The sequence below is a fragment of the Hemisphaericaspora subhashii genome (genome assembly GCF_019202705.1).
Source record: "Hemisphaericaspora subhashii strain CBS 10753 chromosome Unknown scaffold44, whole genome shotgun sequence".
In the NCBI taxonomy this organism is placed as follows: Eukaryota; Fungi; Ascomycota; class Pichiomycetes; order Serinales; family Debaryomycetaceae; genus Hemisphaericaspora; species Hemisphaericaspora subhashii.
Window position 1 is genome coordinate 84,035 of NW_026057300.1, and position 23,978 is coordinate 108,012.

Sequence of the window (23,978 nt, forward strand, 5' to 3'; positions counted from 1 at the left end):
ATCAAAAGTTAATCATTTTGAAATTTGTTTAGCAAATTCCAATGGTTCTTGAAACCATGGACGATCACTATAATCATTCTTGATTTTATTAATTGCCTTCACGAACGCAATCTTATCCTTTTCATTATTGAATTTATTTTCATTCTTTTGAAAATCAGACATGAATGACGATCTAATAGATTCATCTTGATTCCAATAATCACTAAAGAAACATCTAACAGCTTCTTTATTATTTCTTTGTGCAATGAAAACAGTCAACAAGACCCAATAGGTCATCGCATCCTTAGGATCAGTTATATTCTGACGAATACCTTTCCATTCTTGCCAAAATGCATCCCAGTGGCCACAATTACCAAAAGTAAGCATCATTTGTTCTCTGAACCAAATTGGCATTTCGGAGTTTGTGTCTTTATTGTATTGTTTAATAAGTTCCAAAACATCTCTTCTCATATTTTCATCCTGAACTAATGTATCCTTTTCAACTAGAGTTTCGTCAGCCTTTTCTTGTTCTACAAGTTCACGTAATGCATCCCCATCAATTTCATTCGATCCGTTGTATGTTAATCTCCATAATAAGGATTGGATTTGATCATTTCCAAGAAGTTCTAAATCTTGAGAAGCGAAATGAGAAATAGCAGACACGAATTTCCCCATTTTGTTAAATTTTTCCTTGGGGTCACGATGCCAATCACTTGGACAATCAACTAACAATTCTAAATATTTGATAACATCTTGTGTGATTTCTTGTTTTATGTCTTCGATTTGGACATTTAATGAAGCATATTTATCCCATATTGTGTCAAGAAGAACGATTTCTGGAATAGTTTGATTATCGAGTAAATGAAGCACTTTATAAAAGTCGTATTTTAAATTATGTTCTTCTAGAGTTTCACCAGTGAAATTTTCATCAAATTCCTGTTTGTATTTCGTAACTGGGGCACCTACTTCTTCTTCGAGAAGATGTTTAAATACCAATTTTAATTTCTTTTCATTTCCAAATTGTCGAGCAGAAGTATGAAATCTACGAATCCCTCTAAAAATACTATCAGAATCAATTCCCGATGGAGTATATTCAAGTTCAGGTTCTTCAATTTCCGTCCAAAGACTTTCCAAATTCAATTGTTCCCTTCTTTGAGGCGTCAACATATGAATCACAATTCCATCCATATTAGGATCACAAATCACCCAGGAATTACCTTCCAATCCAAAAGTATTCTGAGTAGCAAATGGACCTCTTCTAGATCTCTTCCTCAAACGACGACGTTGAACGGCACTAAGAGCATTGGAAACAACACCTTCCATAACTGGAAGAATACCATGTGTTGACTTAATATAATGCCTCAATTCAGTAGCTGCTTTATAGATATGTTTTTCCAGTTTTCCCGAACAAATGATAATATATCTTTCGGAACCCTCACTGGCAGTGTTTGGATGATCTTCACGTAATTCAGCTAAATCAAACAATTCGATATCTGACATACCATAGTCAGTTGCAATAAGGTTCAAAAATTCTGAAATTGTAGCAGGGGCAGATTCGGGGATTTCAGGCAATTCAATTTCTACGGCGTCTATTTGAGAACTTTCTCCTTCTCTTAAATACCAGGGAATCGAAGCATCATGTTCTTCTGGTGCTGGGGTGGTTGTAGAAGCAGTAGTGGTGGCAGTATTGGTGGTTGTCGTGGTGGATTTTAATTGTTCCTGGCGAACGACGGGGGTAAAATGTAAGTTTCTAACTCCAGTGAGCAAGAAGGCTGTATTGTTTGGCTTGATAGACCTTAAGATTGGTCTTGTTCTTGAAAGCATTGTTAATTGGGAGGCAATAACTGAAGCTATATGAAAAGATCTTGGGGGGTCTAAAAATAACTAAGATTTTTCAAGGGAGGAAAGGTGGAACGATGGAACGATAAATTTTAAATGACTGACTCCGTATGGTGCCGGAAAAAATCTCCATTGTACTGTACAATACACAATCTGGTACTAAGAAAAACTGAGGCCCATAGAAAAAAAAAAGTTTTAGATGCTCATCGGATTCATTTAGATCTTGTAGCGCAGGTCTTATAGAGTACAAGAAATATATAGAGAACAAGGGAGGATGGCTAAATTAGTTCATAATGTTCAGAAGAAACAACACAGAGAGAGATCTCAAATTCAAAGCAGAGAGAAATATGGATTACTAGAGAAGAAGAAAGATTATAAATTAAGAGCAGCTGATTATCACAAGAAACAAGCTGCTTTAAAAGCATTAAAGGCAAAAGCAAAAGTACATAACCCAGATGAATACTATCATGCTATGACTAAGAGGCGTACTGATGACAGAGGGATTCTTGTTGCTGATAGAGGCAATGAATCTCTTTCTGTAGATCAAGTCAAATTATTAAAGACTCAAGATGTGAATTATATACGAACAATGCGTTTGAATGAAATGAAGAAAATTGAAAAGGAAAAAGATGGTAAGCTATTTGAAGGTCTGGGTAATCATACCGTATTTGTAGATTCTGTATCTGAACAAATGGCTTTCAAACCGGAGGAATTTTTCGATACTGATGTTTCATTGGTTGATAATAGAGAAAATAGACTTCGTTTAAGTCAATTACAAAATAATGCTGGTGTTATAAAACAAGATGCATTGGATCCACAAATCAAGGATAAAATGGATATGAAGAAGTTAAAACAATTCAAACTTTTACAAAGAAGGTTAAAGAAGGAAAAAGAATTAAAAGAAATTGAATCAATAATGAATAGTAAATTAGAAACAATGAAGAAAGGTAACAAGAAGAAGATTGTTGATGCTGAAGGCAAAGTACATTTTAAATGGAAGAATCAAAGAAAGAGGTGAATCTATCTATGCTAGGCTAGGCTATATAACTAATCATCACTTAGACTTCTATTTATATATTCAACAAACAACGGTATAATTCTATCGATTTCAATTGTTCTCATTCTATTAAGACTGATGTAAGATCTTCTAATTCTTTGTAGTTGAGGAGTACTGACACTTCCAGTAGGAAGGTGTATAACTAATCCTGAATCAATGACAATATCTCCACCAGCGGAAATTTGTTGTTGTTGAATAATCTTTGACACAACTTCTTGTGTCTTTTTATCTAATTCTTGTAAGAAGGAATTCCCTGAAGTTGGTTTAATCAAAGTAGCAGCATTTGGAGGTGGAGCTTTCTTTAATACAAGTGCATCCCAAATCTCATCTATTGGTAATTTTTCATTTGGATCGTCAGAAACGAGAGTAAATAACGGTGAATCCCATCTAGAATCACTATTTGGTTCTTCATATCTCATTTCTAATTGTTTCATTAGCTCTTCATTCCATTTATTGTCTTCATTTGCATTACCATTCCATTCAATACATTTCAGAAGAGGTGCAACTACATGAACAACACAATGTGGTGTAACCGTTCCCTTAGCTTCACAAAATAATTGATATCTAAATCCTTTGATATATGACAAAGAATCCAAAATGATAATATTAGTTCTTGAAATATCTCTTTTAACCGCCGAGATTTGAGTTCCTCTAGCATTCTTTTCTAAATTTGAATCTTCATATACTGAATGATTTATACCTAAAGTTTCATCAGAATGATAAGTTACTGTGAAATTTTTACCCTGGTCACCCTGTTGTTTTGCAGTTTCTATTTTCTTTTCTAGTTGTTCTTGTAATAGTTTGGCCCATTTGGTCTTACCCGAGCAAGGATAACCTGTAAATGTAATTAATGGCATTCTTTGTTGGTTGTTAATCAATCCATAGAAAGAAAACTCATCGCCGGGTTTGTTCAAGAATCCGAATAGAAAAAATAATTCACTATGAAAAATCCCGAGAAGACCCATATCAGTTCTGTATCATCAGTATCTGTCAACACCCAAAATGAGGTCAAAGATCCCGTTCGTACCCAGAAAGATCTTCCCAGACTATAACATCTCCTTATCCAACTTCAAAGGACATCATAAAAAGGCCATCACAAAACTTGGCCACCTATCACCTCAACTAGATTTAATTCTCGAAGTACGAGATTCACGAGCACCAATTTCCACTACAAATGTATTATTTGATAAGATACTAGGCAGGAAGAAGAAACTTATATTATACAGCAAGAAAGATCTATCAGTCTTAAAACCAGCAGTATTAGATAAATGGCATGAATCAAAACTTGAAGATTATATGTTTATAGATTGTCGAAGTGAACAAGATTCCAAAAAGATTATTAAAAGGCTTAAACAAATGTATGATGAAATGATCCCACCTCCACCTTTAGGTATGAGATTAATGATCATTGGGATGCCAAATGTTGGGAAATCAACTTTGGTTAATACATTAAGAGAAGTTGGACTTGCTAAAGAATTCGCTGGGGCATTATCAACCAAGAAAAGAAAAGTTGCCAGGACGGGAGGACAACCTGGTGTGACTAGGGCAACGAGTGAAATGATTCGACTTAGTAGAGATCCAGATGTGATTGTGAATGATACTCCAGGTGTTTTCCTCCCTACGGTGAAGGATCCTCAGACTATGTTGTCATTAGCGTTGGTGGGGTGTATAAATGATTCATTTCTTGATCCGGTAATTGTGGCTGATTATTTATTATTCGTGTTGAATTTACAGGATCCTACTGGATCTAAATATTCCGAATATACGAATCATCCGACAAATGATATATATGAGTTGTTGCATAATATTGCCAAGCAAAGGGGAACACTTAAGCCAGACGGTCTGTATGATGAATTGGGAACAGCTAACCATTTCGTCAATACTTGGAGACAAGGGAAGCGGAGATTTAATTCCAAGGTGTTATTTGATGTAGAAGCTATTGAAGAGATCAGTGCAAAGGAGTATAAGGACTTACATAAGGAAGAACGATTACGTGTCGCGGAATCAAACGTACACAAAGTGATAACTGATAGATTTGGAGATGAAAATTCCGATTCTAAACATAGAAAAAGAAATGCAAAGGATAGAGAATCTGATCTTAAGAATAGATTATTCAAACTTTAGTTTCCTAAAACATCTTCAATATCAAAGAATTCATCAAATTCTGCATCGATTGGATTTTCGGGTTGCATAAGATAATCAAACTTCTGGCCTGCCTTTTGCTTGACTTGCTTCTTCTGGGTCTTGTATTGTACCATAAGAGCATTTCTTAACTTCACAGCAATATCGTCAATGTCAGTTTCATCAGTTGTATATAGTAATTGATTATCAAGTACATTTCTTGTATTAAAAATTGTAGTTTCTTCATCTTTCGAAAGATGATTCTCAATGAACTGGTCTTCACTTACAAATTTGAGTAATGAATCCTTCTCAAGAGACTTTATAATGATCTTTTGGAGATAATAATTGAATTTTCTTGCGACTGGATTTGATGCTAAGAGTGCGGAACTCAAATCTGTGTCCTCATTCAAGGGTGCACCTACTGATTCTGACTTGGTGAGACCCACTTTCCCATTCTTAAGAATAGTTGGATCAAATTGACTGCTTTCCTGTAACTTCCTGCTAGTAATGAACTTCTCCATAAGTTCGTCAGATGCATCCCTATCTGGCTCTTCTTTCCTAATTTCATCCTCATCTTCTTGCTTGATCTCAGTTTTCTTCTGGGTCAAATTTGGAAAATTCCCAATTTTCTCATCTTCTTTCATAGCAAGTCTCGTTAGGAGAAAGGTATATCCGATATTTCCTCCTAAAGCTGCTTTCTGGGGGAAGGCGGCACATATTTTGACTTCATTGTCATTAGACAGGACATATCGAACAATAGCAATACTCTTCATTTCCAACAAGGATACAATCATTGAATTAAACAATATCTTATTCTTCCCTTCATACAGCAGATTTGGAACAACATAGAATGATTCATCAGTTAGATATGCCGATGGCAAATTATCATCAGGAATGAATCCCAATATATCAATTCCAGGGTTGGATAGTAATGTCGCCACTGTTTGTAATTCGGGTTGTAATGCAATCACATCCCTAGGAGAATATTTAAACCCGGGAGTCGTGTCATATTGTTCAATCTTCAACGTTTGAGACTCCTCTTGTTCTGGTAAGCCAACTTCACCTTCTAGTTCATCTTCATTTCCTGATTTGATGTAATATGTAGTAGAACGTTTTATGGTCGTGAAAGTTTCATTTTCTGTGTCGACATGATATTCATGTCCACTTGGAAGAGATTCCGATTTCACGGCTGGAAATACTTGAATCTCGATTTTTATACCTGCTTTATCAGTTGCTGGATCTGGTCCAAATGCTTCTTGATGGGTAGCGAATGTGAGTTTACCCGTACAGGCGTTTCTTGGACCAACTAATTTCAACGGTGGTCGGGTATGTGTCAATTGTTTCAAATCACGGACTTTGGAATATCCCCATTCTTTAGATATACGTTTCAACATATGGATTACTTTCTCTTTTGAAGTAGATTTGTTTACGTTTGAATCTAAATCACATATCCCCATTGTGATATCTATCTTAGCCAGTTCGATTGTATCTTTGTATAATTGCCAATCACTATTCATCAGACCATTCCCTAATGATAATTCTCCATTTGTCAATAAGAATAAATTTCTTATAAATTTCAAATGTAAATTCTTATCAAATTGATCCAATGCCAGTTTTAACGCGTCTGTAACATCATTTCGTCCATTTCCTAAATTACAATCTCTTTCATGAAATGATTTAACTCGTGAATGATAAAATCTTACTGTTTCTAAAGAAAGTGGCTTATTCTCATATAATTCTTCAATATGATTTGATGAAAATAAGATCAATCCAAATCTATCCAGTTTTCTATTCTTAAGTAATTGTCTTCTTAAATAATCAAATACAAATTCAGTACATATTTCAAGATCAGTGTTGTTTTGATTTTCTTGTGATGCTATATCCATAGATTTGGATGCATCGAGAACAAAAATCGTATACTCTTTAGACATTGGAGGGGGGCACAAGTGTTGGCTCGTTAAGTATTGCGCTTTTATCTGAAACGAAGAACCCTTTGTTGATCCTTTTTGCAATTTGTCAAAAACCTTTGTGAAACAATTAAAACAAAAGCAAAAATAGCAATTGATACTTAAAAATTAAATGTGTTTAGTAATCAGGGCGGAGCTGACTATCTTTTTGTAAGTATAACTTTTAAGGTTACGTTCAAAACCTTAAATATCTAGTTAGCAATTTTGCGTTAAGTGTATTTTTGGCATCACATCGTTGACGCGAAAAGGGCTGAATTTTTAAAAATTCGGGTGTTTTCAACTAAATTCGGTTATACTAAACTCATTTACTTAATTAAGAAACATAGAGTACAATCTAAAATTTGATTTTAATACTAAGTTTGAATTTCAAACAAAATTTGAAAGGAATATTCAAACGAAATGTGTCCATCTCTTTCGCCTGCTGCCCAAATGTGTCACATATCGACAGTTTATAAACTCTTTCTTTTAATGTTGCTTCTTTTTTGTAAAAACCAGACCCTGTAATTACTATCAAAGTAAGTTCCACTGTATTATTCTAATTTTTGGTTGGATTTTATCAATTTTTTGCTTCTCTTGTCATGTACAACAATTCCTGGGCGTACTATGGTCAACCCAATAACCGACGCACAGATGAGAGTAGGTTTCAAGGGATTATGCTGCTGCAACAACAACAACAACAACCATTGAGTGAGAGTCCCATGACAAGCTATCCAGGACAAATCTCACAACAAAGCCAACTTTCACAAAGACAAACGAACGAATCTCAAAGATTGAATCTTGCTGAGGATTTGTTTAGAAGAGATGGCGTTTCTCTGTCTCATCAATCACAACAACAACATCATCCTCATCAATCAGACAATTATTTTCAAAACATTTATCCAGGACAAACAATCACTAATCCAATTCTTCCGCTTAATACTCAATCACAACATCAACCGGCACAATCGCATGCTGGTCAACAACAACAACAGACATTCCAATCGGTGTCGACGGCACCAACAACTTATGCCCTATCTCAAACACAACAAAGTCAATATACACCCATGTCTCCATTCCCTGCTTTGACAGGTCAACGTTCTTATTATACCCAATCACAACCACAACAACCAATCATTGGTCAATCAAACCGGTCGCTTAGTTATTATTCACAAGACTTACAACAGAAATCACCACAAGGATATACCCAACGTTATGAATCAATAGATCAATTACAACAACCACAACAACATGACTCCAGGCTATTACCATATGGTAGAACATTGCTGTATCCCACTGAACAACAAAGAACTCCAATATATTCTGCTCAATCTATGACATATGGTCTGAATTTCTTATTTGGAGGTCGGTCAAGTATAGATGGTACTGCTAATCCAAGTGAATTAAGTACATTAGATCCTACCCCACAACATAGTTTCGAACAACTTGATGGTAGTGAAAGTTCTTCAAGTCATTTCAAACCTCCACAACCAAAACAGAATACTCGCCCTAGGATTAATAAACTTAGTAGTGAACAATATGTGGTTAAGACCACAATTAGGAAACCGACATTCAAATTAGGAGAATACTCCACTCGTGAACTTAAACAGATATTTTTTAATCATTGTGATATAGTCATTCATAACAATCATGGAGGAGATAGATCATTTTATTTTGAAAGCAAGATTAAAACTGATTTTGAATTACAAATGTTTGATTATTTTGTTAATTCAGTTTCAAATATAATTGATGTCTATTTTGATAAAAGGATCTATGCAGAAATCGTTTCCGAGATAGCATTGTTTGAAGAAACTAATATCATTTTAAATGCTATTTTCTGTTTAAGTTCTTTGATGTTACATAGATTAACTCCAAATAAAGTGGACCCTTCCCTTCCAATCAAATATTATCAAAATGCAGTGAAAATCATTAAATACCATTTGGAATCAAATCTACTTGAAGACGGAATCGCTTCAAGATGTTTATTAGCAACCAGTTTGTTATGTCTATATGAGTTTTTCTTTAGTTCAATTCAAGGGATTTATTTGGATAATGCCACCAATATCTTAGCATCTATAATAGGAGCTAAAACCAGGAATAAATCAAGTGCATTATTGGAATCACCATTCTTAGGTACATGTTTCTGGGGGATATTCTTAATGGGATTCATTCAATCTTTAAAAAATGGACAAATGAATACTTATTCAGTTGAAAAGTTTTGGAAATCATTGGATCTGGAATACTTTAAAATCTTTGATAAATATCTGTTATTACGAGAGAACGAATTTGGAAATGAAGTATTGGCTAACATGGAAACAGTTTGGTGGTTTAGAAAGACGATATTGAATTGTAGTAAGATTCTTGATTTCAAACATGAAATTATTGTGTTGTCAAAAGAAGATATTGAATCAAATAAGCAATTAATCAAATGGGTTGAATTAAAAAATATGATAATGAATTTTGAACAAAGAATACTGCCAGCTTTAGAACCAGTCGTGTATAAGCAACCTTCTAATGATGATGATGATGAGGACTGTTTCCCAATGATTTATTTCAAAGATGAACTTTCCGCATTGATTGGATTAAATCGACTGTTGGCCAAAATTCTTTTGTTTGAAAGTTTATTAAAAACAACCAAGATTCATTCACAAATGTTTCCACATCAATTAGCAAGATTTCCTCCTAATTATTGTAAGAAGTTGGCCAATGATATGATTGGAATCATTCAGACTTATGATTCAAATTTGGCTATTTGGCCTTTAAATTTACATATTATAAGACATGTTGGACATTATTTACAAGATGATCCAAACGTTGCCAAACAATTAGATTCACTTGTTGAAAGAATGTTAATGTTCTGTAAGTTGACCATCTAGGACTCTTCATCTTCTACTTCAAAGAGATATTTCTGTATTATTTGTTGTACTTTATATAATTATTTATGTGTAAAAACTATCTAATTAAAGTTTACGTTTATTGTTATCTATAACCATGACAAATAAATTTTGACATAGTAAACTCTAAAGCTTAACTTCCCAAGTTCTAATAGTTCCATCTAATCCAGAACTAACAAACTTCCCTTGTTTAGTTTCATTATCATATTTCAACCACTTCAAATTTGAAATACCTGATGGATGTGCCAATGGGAATTTAACAACCTTTGAAGGTCTATCTACTGAATATATAAACAACCCACTATCTAACCCACCACTAAGTAAGTACTTTGAGTCTGGAGTCCATTGAGCATCATATACTTTACTTGAATGGAAAGCCCAACGAGTTGTAATAACACTGGCATCTTCAGCTTTGAATAAAGTATATTTCCCAGCAGAATCAGCCACGGCAAATAATTCTTTATTTGGTGAAACTGTAATCAAGGTTGGTGGAGAACGCATTTTTGTAAATTGCTTATTGGTTTTAGTAATCGATCCTGATTCAATCTTGATTTCTTCAATGGTGGATCCGGTGGTGTTCGTTAATAAACAAGTTGAATCATTGATAGGTGAAATACAAGTACTACTGAAATCTAATGATAAGCTAGTTATCAATTCAAGTGATTCTGAATATAATTCCACTTGAGATTCATATAATACAAGTAATCCTGATGAAATGTGGGCTAATTGTCTTGGTTGAGAAGGCAATTTAACTGATTCGGTAACTTTTCCTTCTTCTGTCCATGACTTCAATACATCATCCCAGCCAACGGAATAGGTAGTGTTACCGACGACCAATACATCAACCACATAATTGGCATGAGCTTCATCCTGGTTTCCTTGCAATGTTGGAAGTGGTTGTAAGTTTTTCTCATCATCTAATTTCCATTTAAGTAATACACCATCAGCACTTCCACTGAATAAATTGGTGGCGGATTCATCAGTAGAAATCTTAGTTAAGGAATGTTGGTGTCCCTTGACTACTTGAACCAATTCCCCTGAATCATAATTAAAATAATTCAAATCACCACTAGCTGAAAGGGAAATGATATATTCCTTAGCCAATACTAGTCCAACTTGTTGATTTTGCACTGTACGAGTTTCACCCACAGTAAAAGTTTGAACACATTCCAGATTTGAAATATCCCATTTCTTTAAAGTATTATCAGCAGAAGCAGTAATAAAATATTTCGAATCTGATAACCAAGCAACCGCAAAAATTCCCCCTTCATGAGCATTTTCAATCTTACTAACAAATTCCCCAGTTTTCCCTTGATATACACAAATACTTCTATCAGAACCAACACTAATAAGATATTCACCATTTGGACTAAACTTAACATCCCTAACCACATTTGAATGATGTCCTCTTAAACTCTTATCAAACTTAAACGGAGGCCCATTGAAGAAAACCAAAGCATGGTCATCACTTACAGTAGCAGCACGATATGGTCTTTGTGATTTAATATCAACAGCATTAATAGGACCACTATGTCCTTGGATATCACCAATTGAATTCCCACTATCCCAGGAAAAACAATGGCCGAATTTCTCTTTTCCTTGACCAACAGCTATTATTCTGGCATTGTCGGCATCCCAAGCAATGGATCTGATTGGACCTGACATGACTTGAAATTCACTCTTGATGGTGGGGGGTTCAAATTTGGTTATGGTTTTATTATTTGGGTCAATTGAAGTATCCCAAATCTTGATATTTCCGGATTCATCACCAGAAGCAATATAATAACCAGATGGTGAGAATTTGACTGTCATGGTTGTGAATGTATGTTTACTAAAACAAATAACTGGTGAAGTTGAATTGAAATCTACTGGTCTAACAATTATCGATTTCCCATTAACATAAGCAATTCTATCATTTACAGAATCGTAAGAAAGATGAGTGGCTTGTCCTCTGGTTGTAGATGGATGAGGAACCGTAATTGAAACAGGATTAATCGACATTGTTTTGTAGGTTATCTAGTACAGTGATAGAGTGAATGTGTGGAATGGCAAATGGTGGTGGTTGTAAATTGGTAGATCTTTGAAAAACTAAAACCCTCGGAAGTCTTGTTTAGTCACGTGATAATTGTTAAAAAATTAAAAAATGGACCGTAAATTAAAAAAATTGAACCAACGAAAAAACTTTCAATTTTTAAGGAGCGTGAGAGGAGAGAGAGAGAGACCCGAGACAGCCTGGTTGACTAACAAAACAGAAAGTTTAACTTTGAACTTGACTCAAACAAGAACCCCCCAATTGAGAGATAAGAATCAAGAGCAATGATGATAAGAAGAGTGGCATGTATTAATAAGGGAAGTATCCGTTTAATATCCAAGTCAGCTATTAGACACAATGTTGCTTCAACTACAGCTGAAGCAAACCCTCAAACCAAGAAGAAATTTTCATGGTTTGGATTCCTTTTTAAAACTGGTTTATTGGTAGGTACTGTTTATGGTGGTACTTTATATGTTGCTACTAAGAATGATAAAGTTATGGATTTTGTTGTTGATCAAAAATTACCATATCATGAAGAATTAATTGATATAATTGAAACTACCACTTGGCAAGATGTTACTGATTCCTTTGATTCTATTAAGAATAAACTTACTGGAGCTAAATTACAAAAAGAATTTGAAGAGCTTACTGAAAGAATCGAAAAAGGAAGTGAAGATCTTATCAATGAAACTAGAAAGAGATTAGGAGGTGCTGCTACTTCTACTAAGGCTCCTTCTACACCTACCAAAGGTACTGATATAACTCCAGCTCAACAATTACAAAAGCCAGTTGAAATTGAATCAGTTAAGAAGACAAGAGATATTACTCGTTTACCTTTGATTGAATTAAATACTGAAATTGCTCAATCTGTTGATGAACATGTTAAAGGTACCGTTGCATCTTTTAATAAATTTATACAGGGTATTGATGCTAGTGCTGTTAGTTCTAGTAATGCCAACTTGATTAAAACTGTCAATGAAAATATTACTGAATTAGCCCTTAAATTAAATGCATTGACTAAAACTTTTGATGACGAATTACAAAGAAAATTAAAGGTTTCTCAAACTGATTTATATTCTTCATTTACTAAGAAGGAATTAGAATTGACTGAAAACTTATTAGAACAATTCAATAAGGAAAAATCACAATTAGAAACTAAATTAAATGAAAAATTACTTCATGAAATCCAAGCTGCTAGAGAAGCTATTACTCAAGCTGCTACTAATGCTGTATCCATGGTTAGAATTGAACAAACTAGGAAATTCGAAAAATTGATTGTTGATAAGATTGATCAAGAAAGAAATGGTAGATTAGCTAATTTAGAAAAATTGAATACAAGAGTTGAAGATTTAGAAAAATTTGCTGAAAGTGTTGAAACTCAACTTCAATCAAATCATAAGAAATCATTAATTCAACAATCAATTTCTAAAATTAGAAGCTTATTATTAACTGCTCCAAATTCAAATGAACAACCAAAACATTTACAACCATTTGTTGAAGATTTAAACTCTGTTTCTACTGATAATGAATTATTAAACTTGGCTTTGAAAGATTTAACTCCATTAATTTCAAATGAATCTTCTCAATCAATCTTAACCACTCCACAATTATTATCTCGTTGGGAACAATTAGCCCCAGAACTTAGATCTGCTTCCTTATTACCACCAAATGCCGGTTTATTAGGACATTTATCTTCCATTTTATTTTCCAAACTTTTAGTCCCAGTCAAGGGGGTTAAAGAAGATGGTAAAGATATCGAATCAGTTATTGCAAGAGTCGAATCTAGTTTAGCAAGAGGTGAATTGGATGTAGCTGTTGAAGAAGTTGCTAGTTTAAAGGGTTGGTGTAGAAAACTTGCTGATGATTGGGTGGTTGAAGGTAGAAAAAGACTTGAAGTTGAGTTTTTACTTAATTTGATTGAGTCTGAATCTAAAATAATGTAAATACTTTTGTATAAATTAAAAGCTGGCCCTCCAAAAGACGGTTAACCTGTTAACTGTGTTATCCGTGGAGTCTGTTTTTCTTGATTCATATTATTTAAGTCCTTAGTACTTTTTTTGTTTATATATTAATTAAATTATTCAGATTTGAATTTGTAATAATGTAGTAGGAACTTTCAATTGGTTCCCTTCTTGCCCAAGTAACCTAAAGTACTCAACTGACATTCGTCAGAATAACATTGGTTAGATCAATCTTGGCGTATCTTGTTAGTCATCGCAATGACTAAATATAAATGCGAGATGAGAGTCAAAAAAAATTATTTTCAATAGAGGTACCTCTACCATCAACTTCAAAGTAAGTCCACAATGAGTACCCCCAACCAAGCTATTACATATCTAGATTCCGAAGAGTCAACCTCATGTCAAAGATGTAAAACCACTCCAGCAATCTTAATCTCCAGAAAAGAGAAATTCTGCCAGAATTGTTTCATTCGATTCATTCGTGGAAAACAAAGAAAACAAATGCAAGATGATCAATATAAAGTAAAATACGGCCCCTTGGCTGAGAAATTAGGGAAGCAGAAAGTATTGCTTGCGCTATCTGGAGGAAGATCTTCTTTGGTTTTACTTGATGTGATTGCATCTTTATTACAGGAACAATATGCGGCTCATAAAGGAAATCAAGGGTTTGAATTGGTGATTGTTAATTTGGATGAATATGAGTTGGATAGTTTGAATAAGAAGGTTCAAGATGTTATTCCGGAATTGCTTGAGAGGTATAATCCTGTTAAATTGACTTTGAAGGTTTTGTCATTGAATTCATATGTTGATCAAGGCACCTTACAAAAGATTTCATTGAATCATGAATTCACAGGATTTATTAGTAGTATAAATAATTCAAAGGAATATACGTTGTCGGAATTATTGGATTTGTGTCCCAGCAAATCGTCAGCCGAGGATTTGCTTACGATAGTATATGAAGAATTGATATTAAGGACAGCATATAAAGAAGGGTGTCAAACAGTCATATATGGTCACAGTATGACCCGCATTGCTAATGAAATCATCGCACTTACAGTCAAAGGAAGAGGATCTATAATCCACAAAGCCATTGCTGATCATACTGAGAAATACCTCGATAAAGAAATCAAAGTCTTATTCCCTTTGAGAGATGTCTTATATGCCGAAATCCTAGCATATTGTGAATTGGCAGATTTAAATAAATATCTAATCGAATCCACAATTCAAAAATCAAAAATCACCAAAAATCTAACCATTCGAGACATAACCACGAATTATTTCAAACAATTAGATGCAACAGGATATGCATCCACTGCATCCACCGTAGTCAGAACCGGGGAGAAATTAGGCGCACCGAAAGATGAACAGGTCTTAGCCCATTGTCAAGTCTGTGGAGTTGAAATCTATCGAGATCCACGGGAATGGTTAAGAAGGATTACTGTGAATGATCCAGCACCTGTCGAGACTGAAGAAGAAAGAGAATATGTAGAATTGTATAAACGAACATTTGGCACTGGTCAAGAGGGAGAAATTGAAGGTGATCCGGTGAGTATTTGTTATGGGTGTATTGTTACTTTGGGAGGGGTGAAGCAGGAATCGGGGTTCGTTTGGCCGATAAAGTCTCATGAAGTGGAAGCTGGGGATAATAAAGAGTTACAATGGATCTATAGAAATGATGAACAAGAAAAGCAAAAGATTCTTGATGAGTTTATCTTGTCTGATGAAGAGGATGTATAAGCATCGACTGTATATAGAGGTTTATAATTAGGAATTCTTGATAGACTATATAACATCAACCTTCGTATAACTTGGAGTCTTTCCAATGGAAACTCTTACACATCGTAGCAACGAAAATTTATAGGTGGTAGCGCCCTTTAAGCTGGAGTTCCCAGATTTTTTTTTACAACCAAATAGATCGTTTAATTCAAAGGTTAGACTTTCAATTTGAACTCAACTGATATCTCTTTCTTCTTGATAAGGTAATATTGGTCTCACCATGTACTCGCCAGATATATTCCCTAAACATCTATATAGTTTATGGAATGATAATCCCAACAAAACGCCAATAAAATCATTAGAACAAGAAACAACCAAATCAAATCATCAACAGAATAATACCACCAATGGACTTCTCACCCGATCACTAGAAGCTGAACATCAAAATCAACGAAAACAATTACGAACCTTATTCTCACCCCCATTGTCTGCTTATTCTGCCGATTATCCCGGCGCCAGCTTATCACAACTAGAATATACGATCCAAACACTGGCAACTTCCACCTCTCATAATTTATTTCAATCACGACTATTGATTTCAGCTACTCCATTGGCACAATCGAAAATCGATCAATTGGAAAGAATACGAAACACGGGATATAATTCAATACGTCCCATTGGGATTGGAAGAACTTTGGAAGAATTGGATTTTGAAAATGCAAACGCTGCTGCTGCTGGTCAGTTTGGAGAAGTGAGTCAAGAAATTACATTTTCGAATTTGGCATCGGCAGCAGCGGTTGAGAACACGAATGAACAACTGAGTGTACTTTGGACATCAGGGATTAATACCAATGGTACTCGTGAAGAAGAAGGAGCAGCCGGTCCTGAGATAGATTTAGATGCCCAAGTATTCAATGCTGATGAATTCTCTGATGACGGCGTGAATGATGAGGCGTTTACTGATGATAGTGATGAGGTGTTGGACGCCCAAGAAAATGGATTAAGAAGAAGAGAAGGGGATACTGATTTGGAGAGTTATAGAACAAATATCGATGATGAAGATTTTATGGCTGCTGAAGTTGAATATCAAGATGATCATAGTATAAATTCAGAAATAAACACGGGTACTTATATGTTGATGAATAGCGGGACTAATACTACAAGTACAGCATTTAATTCAAATACAACCACTGGTAGGACGGCAAATACGAGTCCTACAACAGCTAGTGGAACTTTGGCTGGAGCTGCTAGTAGTTATAATATGAGTAGGATACATGAGCAAGGTGAGATTCAAGATGAAAATGAACCTGAATACTCGGAGCTAGACATGATAGTTGATGAATAGGTATATATATTGTAGGTTTATCCTTGGAAGGAATGTATAGGAGCATGTACATCTTTAATTAAATCAACTTTTGCATCTTGTAAATGAATTGCCGGAACCATCCATTTCCCACAAGAACAACGAGAACCTCTCCAACTATATCCTCCAACTTTGGAAGCACATTTTGGACATTGGAATCTCCCTTCTAGTTCTGCCTTATCAAGTTCTTCTTTCATCCATACCAAAGGTTCTTTAAGGAAATAATGTGAACATTTTGAACTTCCTTCTTGAACAGATATGATTCTTCTTGAATTTGGAGCGGTTTTTATGAATTGATGTTGACGAGAATCTGATTCTGGGATGGAATGAAATTCTATATGGGTGTTATTTGCAACTACTTGTCGACATCTCTTACATCTTAAATCAAACTTTTCTTGTTGCTCACCTGATTTCTCTTGTTGCTGTTTTCCAATTTCTGCTTTCTGCATCATTAATTCCCGTAATGATTGCCCAGTTGGGTCTATCTTAAGATTAAGCTCCACAAGATATTGTCTATATATTTCATTATTCTCATCCACAACACAATTCATTTCTTTATACAACTTCAATTGTTCCATAAACGCCGCATTCGGTCCCACTGCTGGACTTTTCCTCTTGACGGCATGTAAGGATTGTTCCAAACTAAGATTATATTTCTTCATCAAATATGCCATCACAATAGCAACAGATCTTGAAACTCCTTGTGAACAATGTATCAATACACAAGCCAGATGTTTCTTTTTATCCACCGAATCTTTGAATAATCCCGATTCTATAAATTCATAACAATCATTGAAATAGGGTAATAAATTTGTAGTTTCTTCATCGGTGACTTCGATTTGTTTCCAGGTATATGTGGAGGATGATGAGTATTGTTGTGGGATTGGGCCCGGGATGATGGATAAGATATGGGTTATTCCATATTGGGTTTTAAGGTCGAGTCCTTGGTTGATTGGTTCGATTGAGGATATATAGACTCCTCCTAATATTCTATAAACTGACATGATAATGAGGTGATGTGTGGTGTTCGGGAATGTAGAAATTTGTGATGAGGCTCACAAATTTTTCATATTTGTCTGCTTCCGTTTTGGGAATATTTTTTAGTAGCAAAGATTACGCGGAGAACAAAATTTTGCAGCTTTTTGAAATGGATTCTTGACAAATCAGTTCGACAATGAATGTGAAGCGTGGATACGTTATTTATCGAAACAATAGGAAACTTGGGGGGTTGAACGTTTCTCTAGAATTTCCTCGTGTCTGTCCGCATTTGTTCTTGTAAGTTGCTTTGAGAGATTTAGAAAAGTTTTTTGTCAATTTCTGCCAAAACTCTTTGCAGCAATCTGTGGAATAAAGAAGATGGGATGCAAGAGACAAACAAAGGTAAAAACTAGATAGAAGAGTCTTCTACTTCCACCAGGACGAATCTCAGCTATCATCCATTCTAAAAGCTAGAATGTATATATCTAGAGTGTTTATTCCTCAGGTTCTGCGTCACATTATGACTAGATGTATTCTTGCTTACAGACTTTCAGATAAAGCTATGGTTTCTTCATGTGAAACTATGAACCACCTCTCCCAAGAGCTTCCTGAATGAAATATCCCCCTTCGTCATCGTTTCAAGAAATTAATAAACTTCTCTCTACCAGATCATTATACTCTCGTCCACTCATCTAAAGTACGCAATCACTTAGCCATACAATACACCTCCCTTATCAGGATTCTTCTATCAGTAATGAATACCAAACCACCTTGCATATTTCCGTCATGTCGTATGCATGAGAATTGTGGCTAGTTATGATATTTTTTGCAAAGTCAAAATGCAGCCATACATAAATAATAAATTGCGCTTCTGTATGCCTAATTTGCCACACAGTAGATGTGTTTTGTAGTTAGTTGCATTATCACCGAGCTTTAGAGGGAAAAGTTTCCAAAAATGCAATTAATTATTGAATTAAATCATTCGCAACATTTTTGATAATCCACTAACAAAATCTAGTAGTGTACTAACCAAATTGCAAAATTGGCTGCAACATGATTCAAACTATCATAAGTTGAGTTGTGTTGTATTAGGGCGCAGTCCTTTCGTTTTCGTTAAAAGGGGATAGATTACTCTCCTAGAAGTCTGTGAGAGTTTAAGCCAATTCAGGGGTGTGGATTCTTTCGACTGGATTCTTAGAGTAGGAAGAGAGCTAAAAATAGCATACCATCATCGTGGCAGTTCTTTTAGGAACCACCATTTCAACAATACAGCCACTGCTTGGGATTATCATGCAACGAAAAGGAGGGGATAACTTCCTCAAAGGTCAAGCTTCAAACCAGCCTCAATTTCTAAACATCTACTACTGAAAATGTCTATTTATAGATACATCTCAATTAAACTAGAGTAGCCTTGGCATACCCTGCCTTAGATGGATTTAAATTAACATTCTCCGGGGATTAAATTATTTGCAAGACATTTAGATCAACATTCTCCGGAGATTAAATTATTTGCGAGATATCAGATGAACATTCTCCGGAGATTAGATTATTTGCGAGATATTCGTATCATGGCTGTGTATGTTTGCGGCGATTTTTTGCTTATCGGGTGCGGAAAAAAAATATAACCACGCGATTGAACCCTATGCCAAGAAAATCACGAATACATTAGAGGCCCTGGAACATTATTTATTTGATTTACGGTTCAAGTTAAAGCGTTTATTGATCTTAAGACATGTTGCAAGTGTATGGGGGCCAGTGTAAGATCTTCGGATTATACATAAAGCAATGATATAAAAAGGGTTAGATTTCTCTGATGATTTCAGTATCTTTTGTGAATATCCAACAATTAAACACACATACAAAACACTACAAAATGAGATACGCTGCTTTATTACCTATTGCCGTTTTAGCTTCCTCTGTTCTTACTGCAGAACTCCAAGAAAGAGAAGATTTTGGTTTTACTGACGACAACGACTGGTTCGACGATGACGATGACGGGTATGATACCGATAATGGCGGGCCACTTCCGAGCGCAGGAACTACGATTGGCCCAGTAGTTGTTCCTCAACCACAATCATCCGGAACTGTTGATGACAATGACGGGTACGAGACTGAAGACTGGATCGACACAGATGATGACGGGTATGATACCGANTATCAATATAAAAATGGTTAGATTTCTCTGATAATTTCAGTATCTTTTGTAGAATATCCAACAATTAAACACACACAAATAAACACTACAAAATGAGATACGCTACTTTATTACCTATTGCTCTTTTAGCTTCCGTCGTTCTTGCAGCCGAAATCGAAGAAAGAGAAGATGATGGTTATTATACTGACGACAGGTATGACACTGACAATGATGGGTATGATACCGATAATGATGGTCCATATGATCCTAGAACAAGAACTGGAACTACCGTTAGCACAGTAACAGTGACTCCACCACAAGCATCCAGCACTTCTGCATCTCAGACCACCAGAGCTGCTGACCCTCAAAATCAAATTAATGATGATGACGACCTTAATAGACAAGCTACTGTTGTCGTGACTACAACCACTAACTCCAACGGTGCTACCAATCTCAAAATGGATGGGTTATTATTTGTTTTAGGCATTGCTTTACTTTAGAGCCACAACACATCAATGTTCCCCAAAGAAACACCTACACTTCGAATTGTATAGAAACGAACTCTATATATATGTTTTGTATATATTAAAATGCAAAATGCTTGAAAAATTGAAGCACTATTTAACAATGAATATTTCTATAAACTAGCTTCGCAAGATGCTGGACCAGTAATATTACCCAACTTCTCACTAGAATCAATTGATTCTGCTTTACTTGTAGTATCAGCATTATCAATCTTATCAATCAATAATTTATCAATAGAATTTTTTCTACTATTATTACTATTACTACCTGTTTTATCAATTGAATTATTTCTACTATTGATAAATATTTTCCCATTATTTTCATATCCTCCATTACTATTTGAATATGTAGATAGCAAATCGGTACATAATTGATCATAATATCCTTTTAATTCACGAATTTCTTTGATCGTAAGAGTATCGAATTCAAGGTTTTGATATTTGGTCAATTCATACACATCAACAACCAGTTCTTCATGATTTGTAGCTAATGCTTCTAATTTTGGTTTTGGTTGTACTTGAGTTGGCGACTGTTGTGGAGCAAGCACTGGTTGGATAGCTGGTGCATTTGCATTCAAGTTATTAAACCATTTATCTAAGATTTGAAGACTGGTTGTTCTACTTCTACCTCCCTCTATCTTTGCAGTTGACGAGTCAGTAGGGCCCTGTGAGTCACCATTTTCAATGGTATGTAATGAACTGTTAGAAATATTCTGTTCATGATGTAAATTAGGTGTCAGCAGTGGCGCATTCAATTTCGTCATAAATTCAGAAACTCCCGTAGTAAATCTTGATGAGATTGAATTCTTCTTTGCATGGGTATGTATGGAACTAGCAAACGGATTCTGACTACCTAAACCTGTTTCCAAAGATGATGAACGAGTTCTTGTATGGCTTGGAGATATTCTGCTCATAAGGGTGTTGGATCTCTTTTGAGGCGTGATTAATGAGGTATTGGTAACATTTCTGGCCTCATTTTCCTGATCAACATGAGTGAGTGGATTTTGAACTTGCAGTATACTGACAGAACCAATTCTTTCCAATATATTCTTCATCATGGCGAATCCAGTTTTCTCGCTGGCATCATCATTTCCCAAACTAGGGAAAGTTTCCTTTTGTTTTAATGAACTATTGGATCTAGAACGAGTTTCGCTGATTTTGTGAGTAATTGTACTAAGGAAAGAAGATGATCTGGACCTATTAGTTGCTTCTTTGGTTTCCTCCTTCTGCTTAATTTCCTCAGCTAGTTCTCCTTCTGGAAATTGGAAATGGGACATTAATTCTTCATCCACTAAAGCTGAAATAGGATAATTCAAGACACGACTCTTTCTCATGTCACTATTGATTACTCGATGTGCTTCTTCATTATTCACCAAAAGTTCCTTTATAGTAGTGTTTGATAAATATACAATGATAGCTTCCAAATTTGTCAAATAATAAAATAATTCTCCGGTGTTTAAATAATTCTGATTGATATATGCTATTAATTCCTTATCATTCTCAAAGAATTTAAAATCATCATTGGTAAGGAAATCTTGCTTTTGTGGAATTACATCCGACTCAGTTAAATTTAAAAACTCTATAAATGTTGATTTCTTACATTTGGTTGTAGTTGTTGGTGGACGGTCCTGACTTGGATTATATGATGAATTCAAACCCACTGGATATAATTCTATAATATTGGAGTCCAATGTGTTTAGGAAATTCTTGATAAATAAGAAATTTAAATAAAGCTCTTTGTTATCTAATTTATAAATCAACAAATAAATCAAAGAAGGTAATAATAAATCATTATTAATCTGTTTATTCTTGAGCTTCTTGCTCACAAATAACTTAATAAGATTCTTATGCAAATTCACAATTGATACTAATTTAGAATACGGAGTCACATTTCGACGCAATTCTGATAAATTTTCTTGTAATGCTGACAAATCTTCTGATTGAATATCATCCATTATCTCCACAATACTCCCTTGGTCACCTAATTCTGGATCGATAAAATGTTTAAATGATAATTCTAGTCTCTTTAACTTATCTAACTTTTCTTGTAAAAATTCCAGATATATAATATCTTTTTGATCAAATTTGAAAATCCGTTCATATAATGACACATCATCACCTAAACTAACTGAACTAAAAAGTTCTAATTGTGCTAAATGTATCGATTGGAATATCACCAAGAACTTATAATAATTAAATATCCTTAATTGATACAACGCGTCATCATCGGTTCTTTTCAACATTTTTACAGCAGAAGTGCTATAATTAGCAATAGCCAATAAATAATCAAAAACTTTCGGATTATCATTAAAATAATCACAATTTGAAATCAACAGTTTCTTAGTTGAATTAGATTGTGTATATATTCCTATTGCCAATACATTTAAATCTTGATAAAAATTATGAAATAATTTGGATAATTCGGATACTGTTAATGGCGCTTGATATCTTGGTTCTTTTAAATATTTAAGAAATAATTGAATTAAGGTTTGTATTTTAGGATGTAATGTCAAATTCAACTCTACATCTTCTCGTAGAGCCTGAACTGACTTATAAGGTGGTATCAGCATGTCCCCGTAGTATACCTTTTGCTTGATGTTGGTTGTGGGAAAAGGGGCTGGTGGATTGTTCAAAAAAAAAAAAAAGAATTTAGACAACAGTTTTTATAAACTGACAGTCTTATCGCAAATACTCGTAAAGAATAGACCACATAAAAAATTATGAGAGAGTGAGACTGTAGGTGGGGATGGGGAGGGGTGTGTGCGAGTGATGAGCCGGAGTTTTTGGGAAACAAGAAAAATTTGACACTCCTCCTAAAATGTCATAGGATAAATTTCTTAGTATGGCATCTATACAGTCCATAACTAACCACGAGTTGGAGCATTGGAGAAGCTCGAGTAGTCAAGTTGTGTTTACAACAATCGAAACGAGGGAGCACTCCAAAAAAACAAAAAAATTAAGGGATTGTTTAGAGTTATTTATTAACAATTTTTTAAGATTGGTCATTCATAAAATTGGTCAATTGAATTCAAATAAAGATATATGAACGCAATACTTTACAACTTTTACAATTGACTTGGTTATCAGATATTTTAGCTTTCTACAAATGAATTAGAGATGACTTTAAAAATTCTAGACTCATTGTTTCTGTTTGCATTACGTATTTTTATGGGGTCGCTTAACAAAAGAAAAGAAAAAATTAATTTAAATTTTAATGAAGTTTCTTTTTCTGAAAACCCTAATTAACAATTTTATGTTTTAAGAATTTCTGTGCAAAAAAATATAGCGAACCAACCAATTGATTCAGATTCTATTCAATATTGACGTTATAACATTGATTCAAACGAGGAAGCAAAAAAACAATGATTCTGCCCAGGATCGAACTGGGGACGTTCTGCGTGTTAAGCAGATGCCATAACCAACTAGACCACAGAACC

At 34.6% G+C, this 23,978-nt stretch overlaps 14 protein-coding genes across 14 annotated transcripts; 8 read left to right on the forward strand and 6 right to left on the reverse strand. All coding sequences in view use genetic code 12, as the record gives it.

Moving 5' to 3' along the window:
* Window positions 1-12: 12 nt before the first annotated feature.
* J8A68_003026 (uncharacterized protein) lies at window positions 13-1,803 on the reverse strand (the record flags this gene model as incomplete). The annotated part of the gene is made up of 1 exon (XM_049406838.1): window positions 13-1,803. The coding sequence occupies one exon, from the start codon at window positions 1,801-1,803 to the stop codon at window positions 13-15; it is 1,791 nt and encodes a 596-aa protein (XP_049263711.1).
* Window positions 1,804-2,092: 289 nt separating this feature from the next.
* Window positions 2,093-2,836, forward strand: J8A68_003027 (rRNA-processing protein; the record flags this gene model as incomplete). Its single annotated transcript, XM_049406839.1, has 1 exon — window positions 2,093-2,836. One exon carries the CDS (start codon window positions 2,093-2,095, stop codon window positions 2,834-2,836), a length of 744 nt encoding a protein of 247 aa, XP_049263712.1.
* A 29-nt stretch (window positions 2,837-2,865) lies between these two features.
* On the reverse strand, window positions 2,866-3,732 carry KTI12 (Kti12p; the record flags this gene model as incomplete). The annotated part of the gene is made up of 1 exon (XM_049406840.1): window positions 2,866-3,732. The coding sequence occupies one exon, from the start codon at window positions 3,730-3,732 to the stop codon at window positions 2,866-2,868; it is 867 nt and encodes a 288-aa protein (XP_049263713.1).
* Window positions 3,733-3,877: 145 nt separating this feature from the next.
* MTG1 (putative GTPase) lies at window positions 3,878-4,905 on the forward strand (the record flags this gene model as incomplete). Its single annotated transcript, XM_049406841.1, has 2 exons — window positions 3,878-4,836; window positions 4,896-4,905. The coding sequence occupies 2 exons, from the start codon at window positions 3,878-3,880 to the stop codon at window positions 4,903-4,905; spliced, it is 969 nt and encodes a 322-aa protein (XP_049263714.1).
* A 90-nt stretch (window positions 4,906-4,995) lies between these two features.
* Window positions 4,996-6,927, reverse strand: YKU80 (ATP-dependent DNA helicase; the record flags this gene model as incomplete). Its single annotated transcript, XM_049406842.1, has 1 exon — window positions 4,996-6,927. One exon carries the CDS (start codon window positions 6,925-6,927, stop codon window positions 4,996-4,998), a length of 1,932 nt encoding a protein of 643 aa, XP_049263715.1.
* A 614-nt stretch (window positions 6,928-7,541) lies between these two features.
* Window positions 7,542-9,815, forward strand: J8A68_003031 (uncharacterized protein; the record flags this gene model as incomplete). The annotated part of the gene is made up of 1 exon (XM_049406843.1): window positions 7,542-9,815. One exon carries the CDS (start codon window positions 7,542-7,544, stop codon window positions 9,813-9,815), a length of 2,274 nt encoding a protein of 757 aa, XP_049263716.1.
* A 144-nt stretch (window positions 9,816-9,959) lies between these two features.
* On the reverse strand, window positions 9,960-11,834 carry J8A68_003032 (uncharacterized protein; the record flags this gene model as incomplete). The annotated part of the gene is made up of 1 exon (XM_049406844.1): window positions 9,960-11,834. One exon carries the CDS (start codon window positions 11,832-11,834, stop codon window positions 9,960-9,962), a length of 1,875 nt encoding a protein of 624 aa, XP_049263717.1.
* A 315-nt stretch (window positions 11,835-12,149) lies between these two features.
* On the forward strand, window positions 12,150-13,808 carry J8A68_003033 (uncharacterized protein; the record flags this gene model as incomplete). The annotated part of the gene is made up of 1 exon (XM_049406845.1): window positions 12,150-13,808. One exon carries the CDS (start codon window positions 12,150-12,152, stop codon window positions 13,806-13,808), a length of 1,659 nt encoding a protein of 552 aa, XP_049263718.1.
* A 363-nt stretch (window positions 13,809-14,171) lies between these two features.
* On the forward strand, window positions 14,172-15,563 carry NCS2 (Ncs2p; the record flags this gene model as incomplete). The annotated part of the gene is made up of 1 exon (XM_049406846.1): window positions 14,172-15,563. One exon carries the CDS (start codon window positions 14,172-14,174, stop codon window positions 15,561-15,563), a length of 1,392 nt encoding a protein of 463 aa, XP_049263719.1.
* Window positions 15,564-15,822: 259 nt separating this feature from the next.
* Window positions 15,823-16,887, forward strand: J8A68_003035 (uncharacterized protein; the record flags this gene model as incomplete). The annotated part of the gene is made up of 1 exon (XM_049406848.1): window positions 15,823-16,887. One exon carries the CDS (start codon window positions 15,823-15,825, stop codon window positions 16,885-16,887), a length of 1,065 nt encoding a protein of 354 aa, XP_049263720.1.
* Window positions 16,888-16,904: 17 nt separating this feature from the next.
* YVH1 (tyrosine protein phosphatase) lies at window positions 16,905-17,909 on the reverse strand (the record flags this gene model as incomplete). Its single annotated transcript, XM_049406849.1, has 1 exon — window positions 16,905-17,909. The coding sequence occupies one exon, from the start codon at window positions 17,907-17,909 to the stop codon at window positions 16,905-16,907; it is 1,005 nt and encodes a 334-aa protein (XP_049263721.1).
* A 1,847-nt stretch (window positions 17,910-19,756) lies between these two features.
* On the forward strand, window positions 19,757-20,059 carry J8A68_003037 (uncharacterized protein; the record flags this gene model as incomplete). The annotated part of the gene is made up of 1 exon (XM_049406850.1): window positions 19,757-20,059. One exon carries the CDS (start codon window positions 19,757-19,759, stop codon window positions 20,057-20,059), a length of 303 nt encoding a protein of 100 aa, XP_049263722.1.
* A 71-nt stretch (window positions 20,060-20,130) lies between these two features.
* Window positions 20,131-20,517, forward strand: J8A68_003038 (uncharacterized protein; the record flags this gene model as incomplete). The annotated part of the gene is made up of 1 exon (XM_049406851.1): window positions 20,131-20,517. One exon carries the CDS (start codon window positions 20,131-20,133, stop codon window positions 20,515-20,517), a length of 387 nt encoding a protein of 128 aa, XP_049263723.1.
* Window positions 20,518-20,654: 137 nt separating this feature from the next.
* On the reverse strand, window positions 20,655-23,111 carry J8A68_003039 (uncharacterized protein; the record flags this gene model as incomplete). The annotated part of the gene is made up of 1 exon (XM_049406852.1): window positions 20,655-23,111. One exon carries the CDS (start codon window positions 23,109-23,111, stop codon window positions 20,655-20,657), a length of 2,457 nt encoding a protein of 818 aa, XP_049263724.1.
* Between the last annotated feature and the right edge of the window lie 867 nt (window positions 23,112-23,978).